At 61.5% G+C, this 22,735-nt stretch overlaps 2 protein-coding genes across 2 annotated transcripts; one reads left to right on the top strand and one right to left on the bottom strand.

Annotated features, from left to right (window-relative positions):
- The first annotated feature begins 971 nt into the window (after positions 1 to 971).
- On the top strand, positions 972 to 6,064 carry TMEM198 (transmembrane protein 198). Its single transcript, XM_021526268.3, has 5 exons — positions 972 to 1,031; positions 2,904 to 3,154; positions 3,261 to 3,836; positions 4,068 to 4,258; positions 4,707 to 6,064. The coding sequence occupies exons 2-5, from the start codon at positions 2,965 to 2,967 to the stop codon at positions 4,851 to 4,853; spliced, it is 1,104 nt and encodes a 367-aa protein (XP_021381943.1). The 5' UTR covers positions 972 to 1,031; positions 2,904 to 2,964; the 3' UTR covers positions 4,854 to 6,064.
- A 306-nt stretch (positions 6,065 to 6,370) lies between these two features.
- Positions 6,371 to 21,271, bottom strand: OBSL1 (obscurin like cytoskeletal adaptor 1). Its single transcript, XM_077784845.1, has 25 exons — positions 20,233 to 21,271; positions 19,198 to 19,467; positions 18,731 to 18,991; positions 18,091 to 18,396; positions 17,727 to 18,005; positions 17,355 to 17,630; positions 16,954 to 17,226; positions 14,242 to 14,514; positions 13,237 to 13,509; positions 12,675 to 12,950; positions 12,245 to 12,520; positions 11,880 to 12,155; positions 11,345 to 11,626; positions 10,365 to 10,640; positions 9,952 to 10,227; positions 9,596 to 9,862; positions 9,176 to 9,445; positions 8,827 to 9,093; positions 8,297 to 8,563; positions 7,822 to 7,934; positions 7,522 to 7,675; positions 7,260 to 7,421; positions 7,004 to 7,108; positions 6,609 to 6,875; positions 6,371 to 6,378 (listed from the first exon to the last, which is right to left on the bottom strand). Exons 1-25 carry the CDS (start codon positions 21,269 to 21,271, stop codon positions 6,371 to 6,373), a joined length of 6,792 nt encoding a protein of 2,263 aa, XP_077640971.1.
- Between the last annotated feature and the right edge of the window lie 1,464 nt (positions 21,272 to 22,735).

A 22,735-nucleotide genomic window follows, 5' to 3' on the forward strand; every position in this document is an offset into this window, starting at 1 on the left:
TCCTCCAGCAGCCCCTTCTCAGCCCCCTGCCAGCTGCAGCTCCCGCCTTTGTCTCCCCAGTGTTGGCATGGGGCTGAGAAGGGGCTGCCAGAGGGAACAGCAGCTGCTGCCAAGAGTCTTCTCTGTGCCAGGATTTCCCGGGGGTCCCTAGGCACTACAGCCAGGAGGTGCCAGCTCCAGAGAGCTCTGCCCCTGCAGAGCACCATGTCCCCCCACCTGCTTGCCATGGCTGTATCTCCCATCCACTCATGGGGGACAGGGGGGCAGCTGCTCTAGATGCCTCTGACACATACGTTTGCCCCTCCTGAATGCAGGCACTCCAGTCCCCATGGCCCTGGCACAGCGCCTTGCACACTGCACTACCAGGTCCCACCTGACACAAGATTATCCTGCAGCTCCCACATCCACACCCTGCACCCGTACTGCCCTGTCCCCGCACACTGTGCCGTGGGGCTCGCAGCCCTCGCAGCCGCTGTGTGCCGAGCATGTGGCACACAAAGCCCAGCCCAGGGTGTGCTGCGCCACACTGCACACACAGCCTTGGGCTGAGTCCCCGGCACAGGGCACGGCACAGGGCACGGCACCCTGTGCGCACCCCAGTGTGCACTCCGGTGCGCCCCCCAATGTGCACCCCAATGCACACCCCAATGCACACCCCAATGTACACCCCACTTTACACCCTAGTGTGCACCCCAATGTACACCCCACTTTACACCCTAATGTACACCCTAATGTACACCCCAATGTACACTCTAATGTGCACCCCAATGTACACCCCCATGTACACCCCACTTTACACCCCACTTTACACCCAGTGCCCCCCACTTCACCCCGCCTCAGCCCCGCCCCCTGCAGAGGCCCCGCCCCGTGGCCCCGCCCCGGCGCGCGGTGACGGCGCGGTGACGTCAGCGGAGCTGTCCGCTCAGCACCGCGCGGCGGCCGCGCCGCCACCATGCGCGGGGTCCGCGGCCGGGAGCGCCGGGAGCGCCGGGCGCCGCGGGGCCGCCGCCGCTGCCGCGCCGGGAGCGCAGGTGGGAGCGGGCGGAGCGGCAGGGGGGGGCAGCACGAGGGAATCCGGCAGGCGGGTGACGCGCCGGACCCCTCGGGGGAAGGGCTGGGGCACCTGGTTCCGTTCCTTCCGTCGTCCGGCGGAGCGAGCGCGGAGCCTCGTACGGGCGCGCGGGGCACCCGGCGCAGCGCCCCCGGGACCCCCGCCCCGAACAAAGAGAGGGGCGGAGCGGCCCCGCGCCCCGGCGGCCTTTGCGGCCGTCGCTCGGCAACGCCGCGCCCGGCCCGGGGCCCGGCAGCCCGGCTGGGGCAGCGGGGCCCGGCCGGGGGGCGGCGATGGGGGCGCCGCGGCGGGGCTCTGCCCCGGGCGCTGCTGCCGGCCCCCGCCGCGCCGTGGCCGGCGGGGAGGGGAGGGGGCTCGGGGCCCGGGGCGGGCGGCAGCAGGTGGGCAAGTCCCGGCGCCAATGAGCAGGCGCTGGGCTCCCCTAGCAACAGTGCCCGCGCCAATGGGCGCCGCGGGCCGCCCGCCCGCTGCCCGCGGCCCTGCCCGGCAGCCCGTGCCGTCCCGTGCCGTCCCGTGCCATCCCCGCTCCGGCCCGCCAGCCCTTCCGCGCCGCATCCCCGCTCCCCTGGGCCGGCGGAGCGCTGCTCTCACTCCACGCACCATCGCTCGTCCCCAGCAGGGCCGGAGCGTCGCTCCTGCGCTCTGCGGGTAAAGTCCAATCCTGCTTAGCGTCTCCCCGGGGGCTCGAGTAGGGGCTCAGCGCTTGGCTGCCCACTCCCTGCCCGCCTGCTTCCTTGGGATTAGGCGCTGTGCTCGGCTTCACCACGGGGACTTGCCGTGGCTGGTGTTGCCTTCCCCAGCCAAAGCGAGGAAGGAGCTTGTCGGCAAGGGTTGGGATGCCAGTGGAGCCAGTCTGGGCAGCAGCAAGATGCTGGGCAACAGGAAGCCATGCCTGCAGCCTTTGCCCTCTTCTCGCCTCCTTCCCAGAGCGCTGTTTTTGTGAGCTGTCCTGAACTGGCCGCATAAACTTGGCACTTGGCAGGAGTGATGCTGGCCTGGGGACAATTTGTGACAATAAACCCATTCTGAACCAACTGAGCCTATAAAGGGACTAGGGGAGTGAAGGGGTGATAGAACTGGCTCCAGGTGGGAGCAGGCAGACGGATGCTGTAATTAGGTTTAAACTGAAGCTGGATCAGTCTTTGCAGGGGATTATGACCCCTCCATCTGTGTAGGCACTGCGGGGGGCCCAGTAACTGTTTGCTCAGCATAGCCACAGCATTACAGGTGAGCCCTTGGGTAAGGGGCAGTGTCAGCTGCAGCTGGTGCCCTTCCAGCCCCATGAATTGGCATGGGAGGGCTGGATCTAGTGTGAAGGCCCAATTTGTTTTTACAAGGACAGTGGGAGCTGGAGCAGAGATGAAAAATAGCCAGAAATATGATTAGAGGATTGGAGAAAATGCCTTTGAGTACAAGCTTAAAGAGCTCAATCTGTTTAGCCTATAAAAATAGAAGACTGAGGGGTGACTTAATTACTGAGCATAATTACTTCACAGGCAGAAAATACCAAGTTGTGGAAGTCTTCCGTTAATCGAACAGGGAAAGGGTGCCGGAGAGGCATGGGCAGGAAATTGAAGCCACAGACAAATTATTAAGCGACACAAAGCTCCCAGAGATACAGGCAGACTCTCTGGGGACAGCACATCCCTTCAGCCACATGTTGGGTGACAGTCTGCGCCCCCACTGATGAGGCTGTTCCCCCATTCCCTCCCTTCCTACCCACATAGTGGGGGGACAGAGCAGGATTTCTGACAGCCAGGTGCTGAGTGGTGGCATCGCTGCCAGGCATGTGCCACCAGTTCCTCCATTCTCCTTGTCTCTCTCCCATCAGGTGGGGCGAGTGCCAGGACACAGTTCTGCCGGTGGGCTATGAGGCAGGAGTGGAGATTTTGATGCCTCTCCCAGGAGTCCCCAGAGCCATGACTGCAACTGTGCAGACGCTGCGGTTCAAGCTGCTGCCGCACGAGCCAGGCCAGGAGTGGGGGCACAGCTGCCAGCAGGAAATTGAGCGTCGCTACCAGGTGGTGCCCTCAGTGGTGTGCGCCATGTGCTGCCTTTTTGGCATCATCTACTGCTTCTTTGGTGAGCCAGACCAGCCCAGCTGCTGGTGGGGCAAGTGGGGAGGAGGGCAGAGGGGAGCTAGGGGGTGCTGGCCATCCACTCCCTAACTCTGGTGGTCTCTCCACAGGCTACCGCTGCTTCAAGGCTGTCATGTTTCTGACGGGTCTGATGTTCGGCTCTATCATCATCTTCATGCTCTGCTACAAGGAGCGGGTGCTGGACACACAGCTGAGCGTGGAGGCCTCAGTGGGCATTGGGTTGGGCATTGGAGTTTTGTGTGGGCTGGTCACCATGCTGGTGCGCAGTGTTGGCCTCTTCATGGTGGGGCTGCTCCTGGGGCTGCTGCTGGCGGTGGCCACGCTGGTGGTGATGGAGCAATTCTACCACCCACCAACGGTGTGGATCCCCATCGCACTGCTCTTGGGTGTGGGGATGCTCTTTGCTGTCCTTACACTGCAGTGGCAGCGCTTCTTCACCACCCTCTCCACCGCCGTCTTCGGCAGCGCCATCATGACCGTCACTGTCGACTACTTCATCGAGCTCTTCCTCCTGGTGCAGTACATCTATGAGCGCATCAAGGTGGCCCCTGCTCGCCCTGTGTGCTGGTACAGCTGGGTCATCCTGGGCATCTGGCCGCTCCTCACCACACTGGGTGTCCTGGTCCAGTGGAAGGTCACAGCTGAGGGCTACTCCCATACAGAAGGTGTGTGAAAGTGGGGCAGATGGGCATGGCACAGGGTGAGTGTAGGAACTGGGAACTGGGGCTTGGGTTGGATGTTTCCAGCATGTGGTTCACAAGGATAGATATGGGGTTCAGGACACTGTGGCAGCACACCACCCAAGGGAGACCTGGTTGCACAAAGCTGGTGCTGGTTTGGCTGCGGGGATCATTTGGATATGCTCTCCAGTGCTCACACGCTGCTTTGCTCCACAGTGATCATCAGCCGGCAGCAGCGTCGCGTGCAACTGATGCGCATCAAGCAGCGGGAAGACCGAAAGGAGAAGAAGAAGAAGCGGAGACCCCACCACCCACCACCCCACCAGCACAAAGCCCACCCCCCCGAGCCTGCTTACCGCCGCAAGCCCAACCCTGTGCGCCGCTTTGATGGGGACGTGCTCTCCCCCGTGAGTCCCGCAGCCAGGGTAGAGATCTCCCCCAGTCTCCAGAGTCATTCCTTCCCTATATCGGTGGGCTGGGGCATAGAGAGGTGCCCAGGCACTGGCTAACATCTGAGCTCCTTGAGGGATGAAACTGGGGTGTCCCAGGGACTGAGCAACTCAAGTTGGAATGGGCCATTCCTACCATGGAGCGCTTCAGCCTTTGCAAGCAAATGAAAATTGCTGGCCAAGAGCACTGTTGGCATAGCAGTAATAAGCAATCGGCAAGGTGCAAAATGCCCAGGGGAGGGATCAGGCTGTGCTCCCTGCTGTGGCCAGTTACTGGAGGGCCTAAGTGCTGGGGATTTCACTGGGCTGTTTTTGGAGAGGGCAGGGAGGGGCTACAGCAGCATTTAGGGTGGGGTGGAGTGGTCCAGGAGCAAAGCCCCTCTCACTTTCTGTTCCTCTCTCACAGAGCTACATCCAGAGTTTCCGAGAGCGGCAGACAGGACCATCGCTGAACAGCCTCATCGCCAGCTCCCATGCCGTGGTGGACCTGGACTATGACTGCAGCTCCACCGTGCCCCTCACCTCGGGCTCTGGCCCTGCTGTGAGGGTATAAGCCAACCCAGTGACCTCAAGCAACACCAGCACCCCAGCCTGCTCTGACAGAACCCCTGAGACAGGCAGGGCTTTGTCCTCGGCACCAAGTGGCCACTTGTGGCTTAGGGCTGCAGATGGAAACCTTTCTTGGAGACACATGGGACTTGTCTGGGGAAGCCCCAGCTGCCAGTGGGGCACAAAGGTGCTGGGGAAGCCCTTTGGCAGGGACTCAGCCCAAGGACCAGAACCCATGGACGTGCAGTGCAAGTGGCTCTGCTGGGGTGGTGGGTCCCTGAGCCCCCACCTCTGTGCATTACCCTGTGGCCCGGGCACGCTCATCCTGCATCTTAACGTTTCCCCATATTTGAGCCCCCCCTTCCCAGGAGCAGCTCCCCACCCCATTGCACCCCAGCAACTCCCCAAGTGCCTGTCCCCTATGTTCCTTCCTCAAAGAGCAGGTCCCATGGCCCTTTTCCCAGCAGGGAATCCCCCAAGCATGTGAGCCCTGTCCCACCCTGTCCCCAAGAGCAGCTCCCAGGCAGTGCTTCCTAAAACCTGCCTCCTTAGAAGATCCTCCTGCCCTAGCCACCTTCCCTACACCCCAGAGCGGCTTGCCACTCCTTTTTCCCAAGCTGGAACGGGGTGGTCCTGGGGCAGAGACTGCCACGGCCAGGTGGTTCCCAAGGTGATGCTGGCAATTGGTGCCTGTCCAGCAGGAGCTGCGCTGGCAGGGTGCATCCCCCACAAAATGTTTTGATGGGAGACAGGACATTGGCTCCAGCCGTTGGGCAAAGGCTGGGCTGCCTCAGGGATGCGGGGACCCCTGCAGCATCAGAGACCGTCGCTGTTTTGCTGGCGACTGGATTTTTATAGTGGCCAGGGGACCCTGGGGCAGGGCAGGGCAGGAGCCCCTGCCCAGAGCACTGCTGCGGGCAGAGGCTCACGCCTTGTATATATTTCTCTTGCTGTGATTTGTATTAACTTATTACGGAGTGAGCCAGAATTCCCCATGGCCAGGCAGGCAGGATGGTGGTGAGACTGGACCAGGGAGCCCTCTGCTTTGGGAGCACCCCCAGCCCAGCCCAGCTGGCCCCGCTGCCCCAGGAACTGCATGTTTCTGCCAGGCACCCCGTTCCCGCAGCGTTGTGCTGCCATCCCCCTTTTCAGTCTCTTTTGTAAATGTGCCAAACGCTGTTGAGGCCTCGGCCACACAGTAAAGAGCCTTTCGGAGTCTGGCGTGCAAAGCCAAGGACTGTAGGGGGGGAAGGGGTGAGAGGGGCCCAGAGGGCTGGGCTTCCAGGGATGCTGAGCGGGATGTAGAGTGGCGCCACCACCTTTTCTCTTAACGGGACCCCAGCTCGTTGGTGTGGAGGAGGCCATGTCAGAAAAAAAGGCTGTTTAATGCAGAGCCCTGAGGCTGGAGCAGGCTGGAGATGGTATCCATGTGTCTGTCCATGCCAGGGGGAACATGACCCCATCTCTCAGCAGTAGCATCCATCAGTCTGTATGCAGGCCCTGAGAACTGTGTCCTGGCTTCTAGCTCCCTGTGGGAACAACGGGAGTCAGAGTGAGCTGGGGCGTTGCCAGAGCAGCTGGGCCACCCAAAAGACATATCCCACATGAGGAGCAGACCCCTGACCAGCCTGCTCCCTCCAGGCCAGCGCTTGGACTCTTGCAAGCAATGGGGGACAGGGACACAGGTTCTGGTGTCCCTTTACTGCAAGGCAAAGCAGCACTGGCAGTTGCTAATGGTGCCCCTCTAGTGCCCACTCACCCTCCACAAGGAGCCGGGCAGTGGAGCGGTCATCAAAGGCGTCACAGGTGTACGAGTCCTCGTCCTCGGGGCCCACGCGGTGAATGATGAGTGTGCGGTAGCAGTCCAGATTGCAGATCTCATACTTGTCACCGGCAAAGATCTCGGTGTCCCCACGGAGCCAGCGCACCCGGCCCCGGGCGTGGGACACGGTGCACTCCAGCGTCGCCTTGTGCCTCGCAAGCACCGTCTTGTCCCGCAGTGGCTTCACAATCCGGATTGGCAGTGCTGGTAGGTGGGGGCAAGGCATCAGCACCGTGGGGTGAGCAGGCTTCCATGGGGACACAGCAAGCTGACCTGGTACACCCCAGCCCCGGTGCTGGAGCCCAGCCAGACCTTGCGGCCCGCACTGCTACCTTCCACCTGCAGACTGGCCTCCGAGGTGACTGTCCTGGCTGTGAAGCGGATGAATCCCTTGTCCTCAGGGCGCACACCACAGAACAGCAGGAAATGCCGGGTCCCTGGGGAGGGAGAGGCTGGCTCAAGGCGACAGCAATGCACACCCATAGTAAGCCGGGGGGCAGGGACCCCTCTTTGTGTACACAAACTCCCCTTGCTTGAATTTGCCCTGTCCCAGCCCCAAACCAGGTGTGGAGCCACCTGCATCCCCACCTTCTTGCCGTATCTTCACTGTGCTGGAGACCTTGATTTTCTCCCCGTCCCGAAACCACTCGCCCTTCACATCCCCATGTGACACCTCGCAGGTGAAGACTGCATTGTCACCCTCCTGCACCTGGACGTCCTGCAGCTCCTGCACGATGTGGACCTGGCGCTCTGCAGGTAACAGACAGGGTGTCAGGGCAGCCAAGGATGAGGGGAGCAGGCAGTGTAGGGTTAGGGGGTGTACACGCGGCTGGGAGCTGGGTGACCGTACCCTGGACGTGCAGCATGGCAGAGGCCTGGCAGTCACCTGCATCGCAGGTGTAGCTGCCGGTGTCGGTCAGCTCGCAGCGGCTCAGCTGCAGGATGCGGCGCCGTCCCGCCGAGTAGATGCGGCAGTTGGGCCCTGGCCGCAGCTCCTGCCCGTCCTGCACGGAAGCAAACGGGCAGCACCCCACTGCTTTGGCCCCTCCGCATTGTCTGCAGCCCAGGCAGAGAGGGCAGCAACCAGGGTACAAAACGAGGAGGAGGACATGGCCAGGTGCTGCTGGAGGGGGTTAGGGTGAACCCTCACCTTGAACCATTTCACCTCTGCATTGGGGCGAGACAGCTCACACTCAAAGCTGGCGACCCCTGTCTCTGGGACTCCCAGGTCTCGTGGGACCCTCACCATGGTGACTGGAGGCTCTGAGGAGGCAGGTCACAGATCAGAAAGGCTTAATAGGACAAAGGCATGGACTTGGTGCTGCAGGGAAGAGTAGCTATGGCTGCGTCATTTCAGCATGGGGTGAGAGTGGCACCACCCATGGGCAAGCACTCATCAGTAGTGTTCCAGCTGGCTCTGTACCCAGCTGGGTGTCCCCACTGCTCAGCTCACATCTCTTCCCTGAGGACAGGGGGACACTTGCCAGCACGCTATCACCCCTGTCCAGGACAGGGGAACACATGCCCTGGGTGGCCCAGCTCAGCCTTGGTGTCTCCCAGTACAGAACAGCTTCAGGTCAGATAACACCGGTGCCACGCACCCCCAGCTGCCCCAGGGACCGTACCCCGCACACGCAGGTGGGCACTGCAGCGCAGAGTGTCAGCAGTGAAGGTGATGGTGCCCGAGTCTTCCAGTGCAAGCCTCTCCAGTGTCAGGCTGTGCCCGCAGCCTGTGGCACTGATCCGGCACGTGCTGCTGGGCTTCACCCGGATGCCATCCCGTGTCCAGACCCCGGTCACGCCAGGGTGAGACAGTTCAAGGTGAAAGGTGGCTGTCTCCTTCTCAAAGGTCTCCATGTCTGTCAGTGGTGTCCGAATTGACACCTTCCGGGCTGTGAGGGACCCATGTCTGTGAGTAGGCGTCTGCCCCACCACAGAGCCCCTGGCTTCCCAATCTGTGCTTGCTGGAGTGATCATCTAAATCCAGTTGTTTGTACTGGACTCCCACCCCTGCCCACACACCCACTTCTCTGAGCACCCATTCCAGCCAAGAACTAGTTCTGCCCACATGCTCCCATTACAGCAGTTGGGTGCCCTCCTTGTTGCCATCCCCAGCCCCATTGCCTTCCATCCCCATCCCCAGCCTGGTACTCACGCTCCACGTGAAGCTTGGCCTGCGTGCGGTCGTGCAGGCTCTCGCAGCGGTAGGTGCCGCGGTCGGCAGGGCCAAGGCAGCAGATGGTGAGGGTGCGCCGGCACCCCGACTCCTGCAGCAGGTACTTGCTGCCCGGCTGAAGGAGGATGCCCTGCTTCAGCCACTGCACCTCGGCAGCCTCGTGGCTCACCTCCACCTCCAGGCACACGTCCCCCTGCTCCTCTGCCACCACATCCTGCAGCTTCCGCACAAACAGCACCTCTGCCTCTGCACGGCCCGTGTGCTGGGTCAGCAGCCAGCCCCAGGGCTGTGCCTTGGACTGAGCCCCAGCTTTCTCCTTCCCCCTCACCTTGTACATTCAGCCGAGCTGTGCTCACCAGCCCCTCGGCATTGGCTGTCACAGTGCCTGCATCACCTGTCTGGCACTGCCGGAGGGTGAGGCTGTGGCTCTGCCCACGCCTTGACACCAGCAGGCGCTCACCGGGGACCACGGGCTGGCCATTCAGCTGCCACGTCACAGCCACATCTTCGGGGGATACCAGGCACTTGAAGGTGGCATCCTCCCCCTCTAGCACTGTCAGGCTTTGCAGCTCCATGATGATCTCCACCACCCTGGGGACTACAGCCAGGTTGTCAGGGCACAGCAAAAGGGACCCCCTGTCAGGTAGAGATGCTGAGCATCCCTACAATCCTGACATCACTGTGCCAGCAGCCCCACCACCCCCATGGAACAGGATTCCCCCAGGTGGTGGGGAAGCCTCGGGCTCACCCTGCACCGTCAGCGTCGCCAGGGTCTGGTCGTCGTTGGTCTCGCAGCAGTACTCGCCGGCGTCCCCGGGCTCCACGCGGCTCAGCACCAGCGACCGCTCCCGTCCCTCTGCCGTCATCTGCCGGCGGGGGCCCGGCGCCAGCACCCGCCCGTCCTTCCGCCACACCACATCGCCCCGCGCCTTACAAAGCTCGCACCACAGCATCACCCGCTCGCCCTGCCGCGCTCGCACGTCCGACAGCCCACGCAGGAACTTCACCCGCAGCTCTGCACAGGCAACCCCCCCCCCCCATATCAGCACCCGCTGCCACTGCAGGGGGATCCCCGGGCACCCCCACTGCCCCCCTGCCGCCCACCTCGGACGTTCACGTCGAACTGCATCTGGTCGTGGGGCGAGAGGCAGGTGTAGGTGCCGGCGTCCTCCATGGCCACATTGTGGATGATGAGGCTGTGAACGCGGCCGTCCCGACGCAGCTCGCAGCGCTCGCCGGCCACTGCCGCCTGCTGCGGGCCCAGCCAGGTGACATCGGATCGCTCCGTGGAGGTGATGGCAGAGAGCACGGCACTGCCGCCCTCCAGCACCAGCAGCTTCTCCTGCTCCTCTCGTTTGTTCACGAACAGCACGGGTGCCTCTGCCGGAGGAGCACTGGGCTCAGCTGTGGCCCTGCCAGTGGCACCAGCATGGGATGGGGGTGCCCAGCATCCCGGTGTGAGGCAGGATGAGACTGCTCCTGCCCCTGGCATGGGCGAGGGACACCTCCAGGCTCACCTTTCACGCGTAGTGTGAAATGCACCTCATCATCACCGGCGTCGCAGAGGAAGATGCCACCATCACCTAGCTCCGCTTGCCTGATGGTGAGGCTGCGTGTGGGACCCTCGCTGCACACCAGCAGCCGCCCACCTGAGCACAGCGTCTGCCCATCCTTCTGCCACTGCACTGCTGCTGTCTCCGGGGACAGCCGAGCCACCAGTGTCACACTGTCCCCCTCCTGTACCTCCAGCGGGCTCTGCGCCTCCTCCTTGTTGACAATGCACACAGGCCGGGCTGAGGGACACAGGTGACAAGGCAGGGTTCAGGGATGTCCCTGCAATGTGGGGCAGTGCAAGGATGGGACTGCTTCAAGTGGAGAGGTGATCCCTCAGTGAGTCATCGTGAGGCAGAAGGGCTGTGGGGCTGGCTGGGGGTCAGGGTGGGACTAGACAGGGGTCCCAGAGAGGCAGACATGCAGGATGGAGAGGTCTGGCAGCTCAGGGTTCACTCAGGGAAGGGGCAGCAGCAGAGCCCATCACTCCCACATCACTCCCTGTACAGGCAGCACAGCTGCCATGTTGGCACCATTAATTTCATTGTACTCCCCCATTCAGAACACCTTGCTGAGGAGTCAGGACACCCGCCTGCAACAGGCCCCTTCCCACCCTGCACAGCCCTCCATCTCCGGCTGATAAGGGTCCAGGCTGAGCTCAGCCTTTGGCAGCCGAAGCAGGAGGAGCGGCGCCTGGGAGCCAGCCAAGGCTAAATTTAAACAGCCTCTGGCTGGGGGAGGCAGCAGGGACATGTCTCGCCACGACCCTGACATGTCTCTTTCTGACCAATGGCTCCTGTAGGGTTGGGGACAGGGCTCCCACTCTTCCCTGCCATGCTGCCACCCTGTCCTCTGCATCAGCAGGGTCACAGAGGCTTCCCCTCCCCTTGTGTCTGTGGCCTGATCCCACCATTCTGGGGCTCCTTGGGGTTCTGAGCCAGCTCACCCGACACCTCCACATTTGTCACCATGCGGTCGCTGGCAGCATCACAGATGTAGCAGCCTGCGTCGCTGGGCTGTGCCCCACTGATGGTGAGCTGTCGCAGCACCCCACGGGCCTCCACCTGCACCCGTTCACCTGGATGCACCTCCTGGCCATTCCGGAGCCAGCGCACGATGGCGTCGGGCCGAGAGAGCTCACAAGCCAGCACCAGGTCTTCCCCAGCCACCAGGCAACGATGTACCGCGGTGCCTGTGCTGCCCACGATGGTCACCGGTGGCTCTGGGACTGGAGAGATGGGCTGTCACCACAAAAGCAGCCTGTGCTGGGTATCACAATGGCCAGATTCTGTCCAGACTCCTCTGGCTGCAGCTGAGCAGCACAGGGCCACCACACAGATGCAACCCACTCCCCATGTGCCCCTCACCAGCCTCCCTGTGCTCACTGGCACCCAGTCCAGCCTCACACCACCCTGGCAGCAGCCACAGACCCACCTCACTTCTGTCCCCCTGGCCATCCCCCACCAGGACCTCCTGCTCACCTTCTACAGTGATGAAGAAGACGATACTGTCATCACCAGTGTCACAGAGATACTCCCCAGCATCCTTGCCCGTAGTGCCCAGGATCACGAGGGATCTGCGCACCCCGTCCTCCTCCAGCCTCACACGCCCCGTGTCCTGCAGCTTCTCCCCGTCCTTGTACCACTTCACTTCCCCATGGCTGTGCGAGAGGTGCACCTCCAGCACCAGGTCCTCCATGGCCTGGCAACACCGGTGGGTCAGCAGGACATCCTTCTCCAGGATCCTGACCAGCGAATCTGCAGCATTCAGCACCAACAGAGCTGAGGTCTCTGGGGCTTGTGCACCCAGTGCCCCACACCAGGCCCTTCCCTACCCTCATGCTCACCCAACACTTGGATGGTGAATGTCACTGTGTCATTGGCGGTGTCACAGGTGTATTTTCCAGAGTGCTCAGCTTGGGCAGCAGGGATGAGCAGCCGGCGATAGACACCCTCTTCCTCCAGGACCAGGCTGCCCCCAGCCTCGAGCCTGACACCCTCCTTTGCCCAGAACACAGGTGTATCCGCACGGGACAACTCACAGCAAAGTGTCACCGTCTCCCCCGGGGACACCATCATGACAGGGACAGGTCTGCAGGGCTGCAGGATCCTCACCGGAGGCTCTGCAGGTATGGCACATCTGTGATACAAAGCAGCGCAGGGACAACGCAGCCCTGGGCACTCCTCTGCTGCCAGCCCCAGGTAAGCTCCTGTGCAGGGTGGCCCAGTGGATGGGCATCCACTGGTGGCCAGAAGCACATCAGCACCCCCACTGACCTGACACCTTGACATCGAAGGAGACGGCCTCATCCTTGGTCTCACAGATGTACTCGCCTGCATCCTCTGCACTGCTCTTGGGGATGAAGAGGTAGCGCCAGGCCCCCTCGACCAGCAGCAGCAGGTTATCGGTCTCATCCACCTCCAGCCCATCCTTGAACCAGTGCACGGGAGCATCCGGCGCAGAGAGCTCGCACCGCAGTTCCACACACCCTGGTGCCTGAACCAGCAGCTCCAGAGAGCGCTGTGGAGGCTGCAGGATCCTCACTGGTGGCTCTGTTGGGGATGTAGAGGAAGGGTGTGAGACCTGCTCACTGCTTTGCTCCTGGCTCTGCTGTGTCTATTTACTGTCGCCTGTGTCCCTGTCCCCATGGGGCTGTAGGGAAGCTACATCCTCTCACCCTAGTACAAAGAGGTCAGAACTGCTCAGGGGCAGGGGCAGTGGGCACAGAGGGCATGCCCTCCTCCACAATGCTGAGGGCGGGGAGCAGGGCTGGGAACCCCAGAGCACAGAGTTGGGGCAGTGCTGCCCTTTTCAGGATGTTCCTGCTGTGCCACCAACCTGCCACAAAGATGGAGTAGGAGACAGATGCATTGCTGGCACTGCAGACAAACTCCCCTGTGTCTTGCATCTGGGCACAGGGCAGCACCAGGCGGTACTGCAGCCCTTCCTGCTCCAGCACCAGGCTCTCGCCCACCTCCACTTCTTCACTGTCCTTGTACCAGCACACCGGGGACACGGGGCGGGACAGCTGGCACCACAGCTCCACGCGCTGCCCGACCACGTAGGAGTGAGAGGCCTCCTTGTTGGAACTGACAATCCTCACTGGTGCCTCTGCTGGGGACATGGCAGGGCTCAGGTGTGGTGCTGGGTGAGTCCCATGTGAGGACAGGAATCCCCTGGGCAGCTCCCTGCTCGCAGTCACCCTGAAGCTGGCAGCATCATCCCTGGCATGGCACGTGTACACCCCTGAGTCAGACAGTGCAGCTGCAGCAGTGTGCAGCCCCTGGGAGCATCCCTCTGAGCAGATGGCCAGGACCTGTGTTGGGACCATGGCCTCACTGTCCTTCAGCCAGTGGACAGGGGCATGTGCAGGGGACGCCTGGCACTCCAACACCAAGGGCAGCCCTGCTGGCAACTCCTGGAGCTGCTCTACCTCCAGCACTGTGGTGAGGCAGACCTTCAGGGCTGAGAGGACCAAGACCTTGTGTCATTTGGTCTCCCATCCCACCTGCCCTGGCAGCAGTGGCCATGGATATCTCAGCCCTGCAGTGGTGCTAGCTGCAAGATGAGGGAACAGCAGGGCTGGGGCGTGAGGTGGCATCACCCAAAGGCAGGCAAGCTGGTTGTGCTCTGGAGTGTAGGGGGGCAGTGTGATACAGAGCTCTGGGAGGAGACAGACCAGCTTGTATGCTCCTGACCACATCCCCTTCCAACCCAGGGGCATGGGCAAGGAACTGCTCTCAAGGAGGTGAGAGGTAGCTGAGGTGCTGAAGCCACAGTGGGAGCAAGGAGCTGGGGAAGAGGGAAGAGGGGGAGTGGGATGTAGGTGTCTGTTGTACCCACCTGCTACGGTGACTGTGTAGAAGACAGAGTCCCCACCAGCGTCGCAGACAAATTCCCCTGTGTCCTGTGGCTGGGCACAGGGCAGCACCAGCCGGCACTGCAGCCCCTCCTGCTCCAGCAGCAGGCTCTCACCTGCCTCCACCTCCTCCCCGTCCTTGTACCAGTGCACTGGGGCTGCCGGGCGGGACAGCTGGCACCACAGCTCCACACGCTGTCCGGCCACATAGGTGTGGGAGGCCCCCTCGTTGGAGCTGACAATCCTCACCGGCTCCTCTGTCACGGAGAGACATGGGGCTCAGCCGGGACATAAAGACCAGAGCCAGTGATGATGGCCATCACAGCCCTGTGCAAGTGATGGCTTCACCACTTGTTGGCTTTAAAGCTGGAAGGCACCACGTCATCCACATTCTACATAGCTCAAACTTCTGGACCATTGTGCCTGGGTCTCCCTCTTCTTCTCACACATTACAACCAGGAGGAGCACCAGGCTTTGAACTGGCTGTAAATTGCTGCCATGCCCTTGCTCCCGTAGTACCTGCCCTGCTTTGCCCTGTGGTGGAGCTGAAGGTTGTGGAGGGAGGATGCATATAGGCAAGCTCCAGCACTGATAACCACTGTCTGTGGTGCCAGCACCAGCCCCTGCAGCTGCTTTCCCAGGGTGTGCCCTCCCTCTGCCTGTCTCTCCATTTCAGAGGCCACCAGGTGCCAGCCAGCACTTTTGTCATGGCTCAGCCGTGGCATTTGCTTATACTGTGGCACAGGCATGTGGTTTGCTTGCAGCTTACCGGGACCCAGCACTCAATTCTGGATTGCAGTCATCACTAAAATCACCATTAATTTGCTACATAAAATGTGTGCCACTGCTCACACTACCCCTCTGAATTGAGTCAGAACTTTAAAGACAGAAGGTCTCCCAGCACAAATTTTCGGTGATCAGCCCTCCTCTTTCTTGGGAGAAGTTCAGAGTGCCACCTACAGCCAGCACTGCCTGCCTGGCCGTGCACATTGCACCAGCCGTAGCTGGCCTGGACTCCGCCGTGGTACTCATCGAGCCCGTGCGGGCACAAGGCACAGCCAGCTCTGGGGCACAGTGGTGGGCGAGCAGCAGCCTGCCCTTCTCACAGCCCGCAGCTGCTCCATGCGGTGTGTCCGGGTGGAAGCTTCCCAGCCAGCTCCCGGCTGCGCTGCCCAGGCCCAGCAGCGCACCGCTGCCCCGCAGCGTGCGGAGCGGTGCGGCGCCGCTTTGCAGCGATTAACCTGCCGCACGCTGAGCCTGCATCCGCCCAGCTCCCTGATCAAACGACTGGCAGCTGCCTCCCTCCCTGGACCTGCTAAAAGCAATCACATTGCTGAGGTGCAGCTGGAGATGCTGAGCAGCAGTGAAGTGAGGGGATAACGTGCCAGCCCTCAGCAGGCAGCATCGCTCTGGCCTCAGCCTCTCACTAGTTCTGAGGGAGCTCCAGTGCTCAACAGCTGATGGAAAACCCAGCGGCTGCTGGGATGGCCGAGCTTGAGGCAGGCAGGCTACATGCCACAACAGCCCTATGGGGGATAGCTGAGATGCCTCAGGGAAACCCAAGCATGCCACACAGTGCTTGACTGCAGCAGCCAGCCTGGCACTTGTGCCAGAGAGGTGTCAGCCTGAGCCTCCAGACACCCACCCCCAGCCCTGCTGGTGACATTGATGTCCAAATCCAGATTGAACCAAGATAGCCTCCCTAAGACCCTTCTGTCAAAGTGATGCAAAGCTGCTCAGCCAAAAGTCTGAGCCTCAGCAGATGGTGTTCCCTCTCCCCGTCTAGGGAAGCAGAGCTCTCCATGCCCCTCACTCCCACATAGCACACGACCTCCTGCCTCTTCCCAAAACCCATGCTGCCTGTCCTTCCCACTGACAATTTTGCCTTTATCTCACTAAACCCCCCTCCCTTCCTCACCCTTCCAGCAGCCACCACTCCACTGACTCTTCAGCATCTCTTATCACTCATCCTACCTTCACTCCTACATCCTTGGCCATCAACTTTGGCCCTTTGCCATGTGTTAACATCACAGTGAGGCTTTACCATTGTGGTCACATCAACTTTCAACTGGGTTTTAGCTCTGCCCCTGGTTGCCTTCCCGTGGTTGTGGGATGTGGATTCTGGGGCCAGCAAGGGGAAGCCTTTCACTTGCTTTCAGCTTTCATTATCCTCTGCCAGCCAGTGATGCCAGCAACCGCTTCACAGCTGGGGCAGCCGCCACAGGATGCTGAGCCCTGCTCCCATCCAGCAAACACCACCCAGCCATCGGTCTCCAGGCAACTGTTAATTTTCAGGTCAGCAATTAACACTGTCCATCAGAGCAATGACCAACCATGAGTCATCCTATGCCAGGTGCTGGGCCCACTATTTTTAGGACCTTGGAGGAGGGCTTGGTTACTAGCCATGGCAGAAGTCTGGCAAACACCCTGGTGTGCAGGTGCTGGGTGCTCTTGTGTGCTCTAGTGTTTCAAACAGGCTGAGTGAGCTGCTCCCTCTGGCAGTTGGTCTGAGTCCCACAAGGACCCCAACTGAGCAGCCTACCAAACTGCTGGTGAGCACCGAGCAAAAGCATGTCTGACAAATATCCCATCACAGCAAGTGACAGCAATACTGACACCAGCACATGCATTGTGGCATCCTGCACTGGCAAAGAAAGCCCCCTGAGACCCTACCAGCCCTCCTGCATCACACGCACCTGCCACAGTGATGGTGTAGAAGGCAGAGTCCCCACCAGCATCGCAGACGAACTCTCCTGTGTCCTGTGTCTGAGCGCAGGGCAGCACCAGCTTGCACTGTGGCCCCTCCTGCTCCAGCAGCAGGCTCTCACCCACCTCCACCTCCTCTCCATCCTTGTACCAGTGCACTGGGACTGCTGGGCGGGACAGCTGGCACCACAGCTCCACACGCTGTCCGACCACGTAGGCGTGGGGGGCTTCCTCATTGGAGCTGATGATCCTCACCGGCACCTCTGCCAGGGAGAATGTGGGCCTCAACATGACTAGCTGCAGCTTTCAGCTGCATGATGGGGGTAAGAAGCAGGGCAGGAGCACTGTCAGGAGGTAGGGGCCAGGCTGCCACACACATTCCCCAGCTCACCGGTCACGGTCACCACAAAGCTCACGGCATCATCCCCAGCGTCACAGGTGTACACAGCAGAGTCTGAGGGACACGCTGAGCGGAGCAGCAGCCTCCGCACGCAGCCTTCTGCCTGCACCGCGATAACGTCATCCAGGGGCACGGCCTTGCCGTCCTTCAGCCAGCAGACAGGGGCATCCGGGGTGGACACCTGGCACTCTAGCAGCACAGGCATCCCTGCTGGCACGTTTCGGAGCCGTTCAGCCTCAGACACTGGGGCAATGCGGACCTGTGGGGCTGAGAGACATTTAGGAGCGGTGAGAAGCATCCTTCAGCATGACAGCCCCTGCTGCTGGGGTCCTGGTAGGATCCCAGGGTGAGTGCCCTGATCACCTTGCACATGCAGGATAGCTGAGTCCCGCACACCACCGGACACAAAGGTGACCTGGGCCCCACTGTCAACCAGTCGTGCTCCTCGGATCAGCAGCGAGTGCTCCATCCCATGGCGCTGTACACTGCACCGGCCGCCTGCATCCTCCTCCTCACGCAGCCTGGCACCGTTGAGGAACCAGGATCCATGCACTGCAGCTGACAGCTCCAGGGAGAACTGTGCATCCTCACCATCCCTCACCCACGTGTCCTGCAGACCCCTCTCCAGACGAGCTGCTGGGGCTGGAGCACAGTCGGACTGAGCCCCAGTGGCACTGACTACCAGCACACTGCAGCACGACATCCCAGCTTTTGCCTGTCTCCTCACCGAGATGCACAGATCCAGGGAACTCCACAGGTCTGCTCCTGCCGTGCTTGTTGGCGGCAGAGATGCGGAAACAGTAGTCGGCCTCGCGAGGCACGCTGTCACCCAGCACCCGCACGCAGCTGGGCAGGTCGGTGGCAAGGCACTGCACCCACTCCCCTCCCGCTGCCTCCCGACGCTCCAGCAGGTAGTGGCTGGCGGGGCGGAGGTGGGAGTCAGGTGCAGGACACCAAGTCAGCAGAGCTGTGTTAGTCTCCACCACGCTCATCTCAGCTGCTACTGGTGCACTCGGAGGGTCGTGCTTCACACCTGCAAGTTACAGCCCACGCTGACTGCTTGGGGATGGCAGTGAGGTTCTAGGTGGGGTGGTAGAAGTGATAAGTGGGGGTAACAGCCTGTTTCTTTGGGGATTCTCTCTCTGATGGAGAGGATGGTCTTGCTCCCGTGTAGCATGCTGCTGGCTGCAGGGGTTTGTGAATGCCTGTGAGGCTAGGATCCTGGAGTTCTGCTCAAAGCCCCCTTCCCATAAAACACATTGCTGCATCACACCCCCAGCATATTGGCTGCCTATGCCATCCCCTCTTCTGTATCACCCCCCATGAACAGGCAGGAGAGAGGACACAGGACCCCTTCAGGAGCTTACACTTGACTCGGAGCTGGGAGGATGTCTGTGACTCCCCGACAGTGAAGGAGATGATGCCCGCGTCCTGGCGGGTGACGTGCACCAGCACCAGGAGGTGTGTCCTGCTGAAGCTCTTAAGCACGGTGCGGGGTGACTCCCGCAGCTGTAGCCCATCCCGGCTCCAGCAGCTGCCCTCTACCACATCCCGTGTCTCCACACAGAAAACTGCATTCTCCCCCTCCATCACATCCAGCTTCCGTGGCAGTCGCTTCACAATCACCCCTATGGGAAGAGATATATGAGGGCCAGGGAGGAATTCTGGGGACCGGGATGGGGCTCTTTGAGGTGGGAGAGGAGGAGGAGGAGGTTGAGGAGGGGCAGCAGCAGGCACCAGCCAAGTGGAGGGAAGGCAAATGCACGGAGCAGTGAGGACCCTGGCAAGGAGGGGAATAGGAAGGCAAAGCTGTGCCGCTGGAGACATGACGCACCTCGGACAGAGACCTCGGCAATGCTGCGTCCTTTGTCCTTCATCTGGCAGAGGTAGATGCCATCGTCATCGATGCGGGCATCGCGGATGGTCAGGCGCCGCACCACCCCTTGCTCCTCCATCACGTACTTGTGGCTGGGCTGCAGCTCTCTGTCCTCCAGGTACCAGGAGGTGGGGATCGTCTCCAGTGGCACCTGGCACTCCAACACTGCATCCTCCCGCTCTGCTACCTCCACGTCTGCCAGCTGCACCTGGAACCGCAGCCGGTGCTCTGCCACAGGAAGAGACAGGAGCTTAGGGCACGTGGGGTACAGCATCCACTGTCAGCCCTTTGCTCAAGGTGATCCCAGCTCACAAAGAGCAGCAAACTCTTGTCCCTCCTTTGCCCTCTCCTTTGGCTTCCATGAGACAGACACTGCCTTGACAAGCACATATCCCAGAGCAGGGAGGACCAGGGCACAGCCTGGGGAGACACAGGGATGCCTCCAGTATCTCAGCAGGAGTTTTGGGGGATGCAGGGGCATGGAAGCCAGCATACTGCAGCAGGCATCTCAGTGGAGGGGAGCAGTGGGGTGTAGGCAGGGGCTGCACCAGTTCCTGGGTAACCCCAGCCATGGGCTGTCCCCAGCTGGCTGGATGGCTCGGGGGGGAATTGGGCAGCTGCCAGTGCAGACTGTTGGAGCCGTGCCCTGCAGGGCTGGCTGCCAGAATCACTCAGCACTTCCAGGGAAATTTGTCACCAAGGCACTGTCCCTCTTCCCTGTTTGTGGCTGGACACCTGCAGTCATCCGAGAAGCCACACCTCTGTTTGCAAGGAAAGCGAGACACGGAGCAGGACACAGCTCCTGAAGAAGCCCAGCATCCCCTGTTTCCAGCTCACAGCTCTGTCCTGAGGAGCCTGGGGTGACCCTGGCTGCACAGGGCAGGAAGGAGCCCCATGATGCTGGGCTCTCACACAGACACACCCCTGCCAGACAAACTTCCCTGAGCCCCCCAGAGCCTGGCCACCTCTGACACTTCTTGGACGTGTTCCTACCTTTCACCTGCAGCTGCACTGCACTGAGAGTCTGGCCAGCAGTGTTGGAAGCAGTGCACATGTATAGCCCCTGGTCCTGAGGTTTGCAGTACAGCACCTTGAGGATGAAGTAGCCCTCCCGGTCCTCGTAGATGAGATGCCTGCGGCCAGGGGCGAGAGGTTCACCATCTTTCTGCCAGATAATCTCTGGCTTGGGCTTGCCAGTAACATAACAGCGAAACTTGGCATGCTTCCCTGCGCTCACAGCAAATGCCTTGGCCCCTGGCACCCTGGCCGGCACGACGCCATTGGGCACCCAGGTCTCCGGTGCCATGCGCCGTCCCGCTGCGTGCCGCCGCCACCGCTGCCGCTCCGCCAGTACCTCGGGGCCGTGGGCAGGGGAGCCATTGGGGAGCCCATCCAACAGTGCCTGGGGTTCAACCAGGAGCACGGCGGCAGCCAGGGCCTCCTGGGAGCCGCTGCGTGCCCGGCAGACATACACACCCCCATCCTGGGGCCGGGCACCGAACAGCTTCAGGAAGTGCCAGTCCTCTGGTTTCTGCCCCACTGCAAAGTGGCTGCTCTCAAAGAGTTCGGAGAGCTTGTGCCCATCCTTCTCCCACTCCAGCACAGGGCAGGGCTGCCCAGACACCCTGCAGGTGAACATCACATCCTCCCCCCGGCACACCCGCATGGACGAGGGGGCAATGAGGAAGGCAGGTGCGACACTGCCTGAGCATCCCTCCCCCTCTCGCGGCTCTGCTGGCTCTACCCTGAGCACGGTGGCAGCGTAAGTCTCGCCAACACTATTCTTGGCCCTACAGACGTAGAGTCCGCTGTCCTCGGGGGTGGCACAGGACACCAGCAGGCTGTACAGGTCCCCTTTGGACTCCATATGGAAACGGCCCGAGGGCTCGATGGTATTCTTGTCCTTTTCCCAGAGGATGCTTGGCTGGGGATCACCCATGATCTGGCAGCTCAGGACTGCATTGGTGCCACTTTGGACCGTGAAGGCACGTGGATAGGCCAGGAACCTGGGGGCTCCCCCGAACCCCTCCATCACCAACTCCCCAGGCTCACGGCAGACAGCTGGCTGGAGCAGCAGCAGGGATCATCAGCCTGGGGGGATGTACAGACAGACTACAGTGGAGGCTCAGGCTCCATCGAAGAGATGGACCAGTGTGGAGCCCCCAGCTAGGAGGGACCCACAAAATCCCCATCATGGACCTCCTGAGCATCATTGTCATCCAGAGCAGCGCAGTCCCACTGGATTTGTCCCAGTGTCACCCAAACCATCCATTTCCCAGCCCAAGGCAATAGGAGACGTGACAAATTGTGGCTCTTTGCACCCCGGGGGCCTGAGACACTTGCACCCTTTCCCAGGGTTGCAGAGGGGACTCCAGTTCCAGCGGTGGGGGACCCCGGCCTAGACAGGGAGCATAGGCAGCTGCTTGCTGGGTGCTGGGGCTGGGGGACAGCGAAGGCAAAAGGGCCCCCGCCCGCCCCTTCCCCACCCGCCGGGCATTCACATTCCTGCAGTATCGGGTGGTGGCAGAGCCGCATTCCTGCAGCATCTGGGCCGGCTCAGCGGGCAGGTGCTGACACGGGGCTGTCACGGGCGCGAGGCCCCGGCTGGACCCGGGCTGGGACTTCCTCCCGGACTTGGGTGGGCAGGGGACCCCCTGTGCCGGGCGGCCACCCCACAGGGCAAAGTGCCCTGGGGCGAAGTGGGGCTCTGGGGAAGGGGTCCCCGTTCTAGAGAGTAGTCCCACAGGCGGGATCCAGCCCTTGTGCACTCAAAACCATAGCTGGAAATCATCAACCCCAGGGGAAAGCTGAAAGCCAGGGAGGTGGGTCCTGCTATGGAAGGGCACTGTCTCCATCCCCAGCTTTGTGGGTAACCGTGCCCACCACCAGGGCAGGAGCAGGGCAGGGTGCTGTGTGCCTCTCCCCGCTGAGTGCACCCACCCTCTGCCCACACCATGGCTGGGACTGGGGCAGGGTCGTCTCTGACTTGCTCAGGCAGGGGGAGGGGAAACAAAAATACTTCTTGAATGAGCCAGAGGGTAGGAGAGAGCTGGTCCCCAAGGAGCGACAGGGATTGTGGCCAGTTTCTCCTCCCACAGCCCTACCCCTGGGACAGTGAATCTATTCAGATTCATCTCTCCATCCACACGCCCCTGACCCCTGGGCCACCCCACAGCAGCTCCTTTGGACACAAACGGACAGCTCTGATGGCTCGGCTGCACCATTGCACCCTTCAACCACTCCCTTCCCCAACCACCCTCCCTGCCCCAGGCAGTCCCCCAGCCCAGACCCCTGCCCCACACATGTACCTCGTTCTGCCACCTCTCCCCTGTGTCTCTCAGTGTCGGCACCCAGCTCCTGCTTCTTCCCCCAGCTCCCCTTCTGGGTGTCAGTGCGCAGGGACCAAATGTTACAAATGCCTGCAGCTGCTGTCCCCAAAAATACCCTCTGATGACACGCGGGGTTGATAAGAGTGAGCCTGCTCCGTTCAGCGCCT

Source organism: Lonchura striata, chromosome 8, assembly GCF_046129695.1.
Source record: "Lonchura striata isolate bLonStr1 chromosome 8, bLonStr1.mat, whole genome shotgun sequence".
Taxonomy (NCBI): domain Eukaryota; kingdom Metazoa; phylum Chordata; class Aves; order Passeriformes; family Estrildidae; genus Lonchura; species Lonchura striata.